This window comes from Petaurus breviceps, unplaced genomic scaffold, assembly GCF_028583685.1.
Source record: "Petaurus breviceps papuanus isolate PSGF00001 unplaced genomic scaffold, PetGlider_PUasm1.0 90994, whole genome shotgun sequence".
In the NCBI taxonomy this organism is placed as follows: Eukaryota; Metazoa; Chordata; class Mammalia; order Diprotodontia; family Petauridae; genus Petaurus; species Petaurus breviceps.
Window position 1 is genome coordinate 734,832 of NW_027187393.1, and position 8,287 is coordinate 743,118.

Here is an 8,287-nt window from a genome sequence, read left to right on the forward strand (position 1 = left end):
CCCCACTCTCTCTGTCTGTTCTTCACCAAAACAGAACTCATTCATTATCTTTTCCCTTGAACCTCACCCCCTCCCAAAGAACTTCCCTATTTCTGTCAAAGAAATCACCGTTCTTCTAGTGGCTGAGTTCTTCTAGAGGCTGAGGTTTTTTTTAACCTTATAGTTCTCAACTCCATACTTTCCTTTACCCATCACATCCAATCAACTACTAAATCTTGCCTTGGGGTGTATGGGGGAGTTCAGGAAGTATGCAGGCTGCTCATTCACCTCTGGTGTCCACCTGATTCATCCAACTCAGGTCACCAGGCACCTCTTTAAAGGTCCTTGGACTTAGAAATTCTTAACTTCATTGCCTTTAATTTTTTCGCTGCATTTCATACTGAGGACCTCTTTCTCCTCCTTTGGCTCCTGTAACACCACTCTCTTCTGGTTCTTCTACTTAGCTATTTCTTACTAGTCTCTCTAGTTAGATGATCATCTCCTGCCCCCACATGTGCATGTCCCAAGGCTCTGCTTTGGCCCCAGTAGACTGCCTCAGCAGATGGGCTGAATCAGGTTGGGGGTAACCAGCAGGCTTCAAGCATGTTGGTGAGGTAGAGGGATGCTTACTGCAAGCACATGAAGACTCCCTTCAGTGGAATAGGTGAATGAGGACAGTTTGCTCCAATAATCAAGAAAGTGGCTGAAGGAGGCACTGTGGAGAACTCAGAGCTTGGTCAGACACCAAAGATGTTAAGGTCATCCCGTGTATGCAGGGCTATTGCCATTCATCCTGACTTTTGTCCTGCCACCGGACTTTGCCAACTCTGGAAGAGGGAGTGAGGCTGACTACTTTGTACAACTCTGCCTTACCTAAATCCAATTTATGCACAAGTCAACATCACCTGTGATGTCATTGGTGCTCTTAGAAAATGAAGGACAAACAAATCTTGCCTTAAGACCTTCAGTACTGATCTAGGATACTTGATCTGGGGAATCACAGAGATGGTGAGTTGATATATAGAGTAGTCTATTGACATGCCCTTTGCAGAAGCAATAATACTATTGATTATAGATAATAAGGGGGAAAGTCAGGATCCTAGGTCCCTATGGTAACTAGCAATAAATGGATCAGATTCTAGGTCTCACAAATGATTATCTCATATATTCTACACTGATGGCTGTTTATAGGACCATAGATCCAGAGCTGGAAGGAACTGAGAGCTCATCTAATTCAACCTCCTTATTTTACAGATGAGGAAACTGAGGTTATGTGACTTGCCCAGGGTAACAACAAATAAATGGCAGGGCCAAGATTCAAACACAGGTCCTCTGAATACAAAGCCAGGGGCACTTTTTATCATACCATACCATACCACAACACACTTTTCCCTTTGGGTTATTTGCCTGCTATATTCAGAGTGCTGGGGGAAATACACAGGCAGGTTAAATCACAGGATCTCCCCTTTGGGGCTCAGGAGGATAAGACACAGATGACACCCATACTCAATATTACATGATATGTGAATTAGAGAAGTATAGAATAAAGGATCACAAATCTAGAGCAGAAATGGACTTAGAGGCCATTTAGACCAACACCTTTGTTTTATAGGAGAAAATGGAGGCCCAGGGATGTTAAATGACTTATCCAAGGTCACATGGGTAGTAAGTAGAGCCAGGATTTGGACCCAGCTCATTGGGCTCTGAATCCAGCATCCTTTCCACTATACTATGTAAAATCTACCTGGCAGAGTGGATAGTGAGCTAGCCTGGAGCTAAGAAGAGCTGGGTTCAAGTTCTACCTCTAACACCTACTGACTATATGAGCCTGTGCAAGTCACTTAGCCTCAGTGCTCCAGGCCACTTTCTAAGACTATTAAGTCATGAAGAATCAATCAATGAATATGTATTGAGAATCCACTATGCATGAGGCAAGGTGGAAAGCACTACAGATACAAAGAAATAGTCCCTGCCCTCACTGAGCTCACAATTTAATGGAAAAGACAAACACATAAATAAATAGGCACAAATGAAAGAAGGTGCCAGTGGAGGGAGTTTCCCTCTCTGGGAGTTCCCTAGAGCAATGAAGTGACAAGTCTAGGCCCTATTCCTATTCTTATATGATGCCTGAGGGGGCAGGTCTTTCCTAGGGGATGTAGCACTTGGTATTTGATTGGGCTTTAAAGGATGGGTAGGTAAAGAGGCTGAAGGAAGGCAGTCGGTCCTAGCGTATATTTGGAGGTCGATAGAGTAGGACAGACAGCAGCCCAGTCTGACTGGAACATAGAATGCATAGAAAAAGAACAATATGAGTTAAGTCCAGAAAAGTAGACTGGTACCAGCTTTCTGAGAGAGCCTTCAATGTTAGGAAACTGAGTTTGGCCTTGACATAATCCACAGGGAACTAATGAACATTTTCTGAGTAGAGAAGTGACCTGACTTGATTAACTACAGATTCATACAGCTCCCTCAAGGCTAGGCTGCACTTCAGGCAGGGAAGAGGAATGGAAGACAGGGCTGTGGAGTCAATTCTGCCTGAAACACACCCTACCTCAACTTTAGAGAAGACACAGCTATGAGTTGGTGACTGTACCTTTAAGAACCATACCCTCCTTCATGGTCAGAGGATAAAAGGAGCCCCCTGGGCTGAGGTCTAGGGCTAAGCATGGCTACAGCTGCTCCAACTGTGAGTCTAATACCCTTCCCTCTCTCCCTTTCCTCCCTCCCCTTTCCTCCCTCCCCCTCTCCTTTCCCTATGAGTCGATCATGGCCCCGTGAGCTTGGCAGGGCCTTCATGCCGAGGGGTAGAGGAGGGGGACTGGAGGCCCATCATGGATCTTGACACCCCTGCCCCCACCCTGCCTTCTCTCCCTCTTCTGGCCAGGTGCAAGATTTGCAGACTGAAACCCAAATGCTGGAGGAGTCCCCAACAGGGAAGAAATTGTATTTGGGGGAAGGACTGGAGAAGCATCCTCTGGAGAACAGGTACTGGCAGGGGCTGCTCCTGTGCCCCTGCCTCGGTTTATTAGTAAGGCTTTTTCTTCCCTTCCTGCCCTCCCTTTCTCTCCCTCTGCTTCTTCTGCCCCAGGGTTTGTCTCCTAACAGAGCTAAAAGGGGCTTAGCCTTTGGGATCATCTAACCCAACCCTTTTATTTTACAGAAGAGGAAACTGAGACCCTTAAGAATTAAAAAAATTTGCTTAGTCGAATAATGAGTCAGTATCAGAGCAAAGATTTAAACACAGGACTCTGGACACCAAAACCATTATACAATTTTTTTTTCCATTATATTTGTTCGATACTGAGTTTACACAGTATAACTGTGTTCGATACACTGTATAACTGAGTTTCACTATTTTACTTCCTTTCTGTTTCCCCTCCCTACCCTCTGCAGGTGGGCCTTATGGTTCTTCAAGAATGACAGGAACAGGACTTGGCGGGACAACCTTCACCTGGTCACCAAGTTTGATACTGTGGAGGACTTCTGGGCGTAGGTATCTGGGGTTGGTGGAAGGAGTTTCAGCTGGGTCCTGAGAGGGACGAGGGGGTTGGATTGTGGGGAAGAAGCATACTTTTCTACTCGAAAAATTTTCATTAGCTCTCTATTGACTGAGCCAAGCTACACTCAGTTGCCAGACTCTACCTAGTAAAGAAGAAGCAGCTCTGCCTGACCCTCTTTCTCTCCCCTAAAAAAAAAGAACTTTCTTTTTCTCTGGATTTTCTACTCCAGTGGGATACCTGGGTTTGCCTTTTGCTTTGGTGAGTAGAAATCCTACATCTTCCTGGCAAGACTTCTCTCAATCCTACCTGTGACCAGTGCCCTTGTAAAGATCCCACCCAAAAGGACAGCACAGTTTGCTCTTTGAATGGGGTTTATTTCCATAGGGTTTGTGTCTGAGACCCTGAGGCCCCTTGGCAGGAATGGGGTCCACAGCACTAAGACCTAGGCCCCTTTCTGATGTGATCTCCAAGGGTAACCTGTGCTTGAACAGGAATCCTTCCTACAACATCCCTAAGTGGTCTTCTCTCAAACTCCTTAAAGATCTCCCCTGAGAACTCCCTCCTGAGGCATCAATCACATCTCTACTTCAGGACAGTTCTGATTATTAGGAAGTTTCCTCTAACATCCAGGCAAAATATAGTTCCCTCCTCACTTTGCCCTCTAGGGCCAAGCAGAGCTAGTTTAATCCTTGTTTCACAAGACAGCCCTTCAAATCCTTGAAGACAGCTATAGACATATATATATATATATATGTCTATACATATAATATATATATTATATGTATGCATATATATACTTATATACATATATATATAGACAGCTATATATATATATATATATATGTCTCTGCTGAGTGTTTATCAATGATGGGAGGCTGTGTGGGGAAGCAGAAAGAGAACGCTGGTCTTGGAGTCAGAAGACCAGGGTTTAAGGGCCTGTCTCCAATATCTGCAAGCTTGAGTAAGCCAGATAACCACTGTAAGCAGAGGCAAAGTGACCTGCCTTTAGTGACAGAGGACAGCTAGGTTGCACAGTGAATAGAGTACTGGGTTTGGAATCAGGAAGACTCATTTTCCTGAGTTCAAATTTGACCTCAGATTCTCACTAGCTGTGTGACCCTGGGCAAGTCACTTAACCCTGTTTGCCTTAGTTCCTCATCTGTAAAATGAGCTGGAGAAGAAAATGGCAAACTTTATCTTTGTTGGCAAATGGCAAACCATTATCTTTGCAAGAACCCCCCCCAAATGAGGTCATGGAGAGCTGGACAGAACTGAAACAACTTAAAAATAATTGTGATGTGGTGAGTCAATGGCAGAGCTAATATTTGAACCCATCTGTAAAATGGGAACAATACCAATTCTCCTATCTCCCTACCAGAACAGTTGTGAAGAAAGCATTTCATACCTTTAGAGTTTGGTATAAACATGAACAAAAAGATCCCTTTTGGTTACTGGGGAAGAAGGTCCCTTGTAGTCTTGTCTGGCCCAAGATTTTCCCTGTGGCCCAGTGGGAAAAACTCTGGATTTGGAATCAAAGTGTCTGAGTGTAATTTTTACTTTTGTTACTTTTTTCCCTGTGTGACATTGGTAAATATGTTATGTGGGTTGGATGGCATTTGCTGACATTCTTTGCCTTTGTGGGTCCAGAACAGATGGGTCCCTTAGTGGAAATGAAAGCAAGCAGTACACCAGCCCCTGCTGGCCCAGAAGTGGTTTTTGATCCTGGACAAGCCCACATATCTAACATTGAAGAACCAGAGGGAACATCAATGAAGAAACACACCCTTGTTTCACTTAATGGACCCAGGTCCTTCAGATCTCTCAGACAAACAAGGTCTCCAAGCCTGGACATATCCACCCCTAGGTTGATTGCTCAGTTGAGAATACTGAGAATATAAAATCAAAGCAGAGAAATCAGCCAATGGGTACAAGATCAACTAGTTGAGTTCATGCTCCCTGTAGGAGCAACCTGGGCATGGGGAAAGTGTGACACCCCAAAAAGTCTAGTGACTACTTGTGACAGAGTTGGAGAAAGAGAACCAGAAACCCTCTCTCATTTTAATGGATGGCACCTCCTGCCCCTTTGCAGATGTCATGGTAGGGCACATCAAGATACCACTGTGCCATAGCATACTAAAAAGTCAAGTCTTTTCAAGATTGACTTGTGGCCAGAACTGGGGCTCTGAGGTGTCCACGAGGTGGGGAGTGTCTATGCATTCTCTGTATAACTCATGTTATATCTGTAAAATAAGAGAAGAGGGTCAAAAGTGGAGAGACTCCAAGGTGGTTCTTTCTAACTATACAACATGTAATCCCTTTTAGGCTTTGGCCCTTTAAACTTTTGTCCTTAGAATTCCTCCCATCCATCTGGTATTTGTGGCTCTGCCCTAGGACTTTTGGGCCGTCTTCCAGGGTAACTTACAAAACATTTCTATATAGCACAGGGTCCCCTGCAATGAAGGTGTTATAGTGTCTTTCTAGGTTTCAGATTCTCCACTTATACAATGAGGTAGTTGGGCTCTATGGTTTCTAAGATCCCCTCTAGGCCTAAAGTGGTATTGGACTCTGAGGTTTCTTTTCCTAGGCTCTACAGCCACACCCAACTGGCCAGCAAATTGTCCTCCGGCTGTGACTATGCCCTGTTCAAGGTAATACTCCCTACCCCACCAAGCCTTCCACCTGAGGGAGACTGGAGATGGGGGATGGGAGGAGGAAGAAATTCTTCCTAATGTAATGGAATTAGCATCACCTGGGTACATTGTAGGAGAGTGGAAAAAATGATTCACTTGATTTCACAAATCCCAAGTTGAAATTCCTGACTTTGGCATTAACTTGTTCTGTGACCATAAGTAAATTCCTCCTCCCAGTTTCCTCACCAGTGAAATGAGGGGCTAAATAAGATCTTTAAAAATTCCCTTTAGCTCTAAATCCTACAAACCTGTGTGTCAAGCCTAGCTTCCTTTCTAGGGAAAGGGCTGAGATAGCTGAGGGTGGAGGTAGAGATATTCCTGAGGTGGTTCACCACATTAGTCCTAGAATAACATTATTTCTCTCAACTTTTTATCTACTGCAGAGTGCAAAGTCTGGGACAGGTTGGGAAATTTTGCCTTCTTAGGCTGGGAGGAAGAGTCTTCTCTATCATGGGGAGCTAAATGGCACCAGGGGTCTCTGACTTCTAGTAGAAAGGAGGCTGCCATTATCACAGGTTGGAATGAACTGAATGTATTCTTCCCTTCCTGCCCTCTGTGTCTCCCTCTAACCCCCAGGATGGCATTGAACCTATGTGGGAAGATAGCAGAAACAAGCATGGTGGCCGCTGGCTGGTCAGCCTGGCTAAGCAACAGCGTCAAAACAACCTCGACCGGCTCTGGCTAGAGACAGTCAGTATGGGACCATGGGGGGAGGGGTAGGAGAGAAGGTACCCCAGGCTGCACCCATCCTCCACGAAGGCTGTGTCCACAGTTTACCCAGATACCCCTGAAAGTGAGTTTGTGAGATGGGATTCTCCTTGTGGCCTAGACTAACCTGGAAAAAACACAAGATTTTAAGTCAGAACTCAAATCTGAAATCCCAACTCACTCAAACAAATAAAAGTGACTTACTAAAAGTCACTATTTATGTGACTTTTAGACAAATGCCTTCCTTCCCTTCTCTTTGTGTTCTCTTTTGTAAAATGAGGGGATTGAACTAGATAATAGTCTAATCACTTCCTCTCACCTGGGACTGGGAAGGGAATTCTCCCTGGGGATACCCATAGCTTTTAGGAGGGGCCAGTCTAGGGTCTGACTTCAGAGAAGGACTTTGGGCCTAGGGTTTGCCTCAAAGATGGCCAGCCCTGGGCCTGCTAGCTAGGGCCAGGGCTAAATACTCCATTCTATTCTTTTGTGGCCAGCTTCTTTGTCTGGTTGGAGAGGCCTTTGAGGAGTACAGTAAAGAGGTGTGTGGGGCTGTGGTCAATGTTCGAACCAAGGGGGACAAGATAGCCATCTGGACCAGTGAGGCTGAAAACCAGCCAGCTGTCACTTTTATTGGGTAAGAATTGAGGGGCTGTGTGGAGGGGGAACTTCGAGGGCTTTCCAGGGTGAGGTTATAGTCTAGGAAAGGGTAGAAAGGAACAGAAAATGCTGAGACTGGAGGGAGGAAAATACTGGAAATGCATGGATAGGAAACCTAATATTTTCTTTTTTTGTTTATTTACTTTTATTTTACAACATTCAGTTCCACAGTCCCTTGAGTTTCAATTTGTCTCCCCCTCCTTCTCTTCCCTACCCCCCCCATCATGGCGGCATGCACTCGAATATAGGATCTACAAATATTAATCATACATTAATCATTAGTCAAAACCTAATATTTTCTGTGCCTCTTAGACGTGTCTTCAAGGAGAGGCTGGGTCTCTCACCGAAGGTTGTTATTGGCTACCAGGCCCATGCAGACACAGCCACCAAGAGCAACTCTTTCACCAAGAACAAATTTGTGGTGTGAGGCCCTAGAGCCTAGATTAGGTCCCTCCTCCTCAGGGTTACAGTAGTGCCCTGCGCCCCCTTTCACCTCCTCCATTTCACCAGAAAATAAAAACAAATGGAAATCACTAGGTGTGAACCTATTTATTGACTAGTCCAGACTTGACGATGCTTCTAATGAAGAAATTGGAGCTATTTTCTCTCCCCTTTCCAACACTTAATAAGTAACCACAGAGGTCAAAGAAATGGATCCTCTAGGGCTATGCTGCCCTGTCTCAAATGGTGGCCTCCATTTAAGGTCTCCAAATGGTGGGACCACCTAGACAATAGGGGAAATACCCCTACCCA

The 8,287-nt window shown here is 45.0% G+C and overlaps 1 protein-coding gene across 1 annotated transcript; it reads left to right on the forward strand.

Annotated features, from left to right (window-relative positions):
* Positions 1 to 2,644: 2,644 nt before the first annotated feature.
* On the forward strand, positions 2,645 to 7,961 carry EIF4E1B (eukaryotic translation initiation factor 4E family member 1B). Its single transcript, XM_069077568.1, has 7 exons — positions 2,645 to 2,665; positions 2,864 to 2,964; positions 3,373 to 3,468; positions 6,064 to 6,127; positions 6,746 to 6,859; positions 7,372 to 7,511; positions 7,847 to 7,961. Exons 1-7 carry the CDS (start codon positions 2,645 to 2,647, stop codon positions 7,959 to 7,961), a joined length of 651 nt encoding a protein of 216 aa, XP_068933669.1.
* The last annotated feature ends 326 nt before the right edge of the window (positions 7,962 to 8,287 follow it).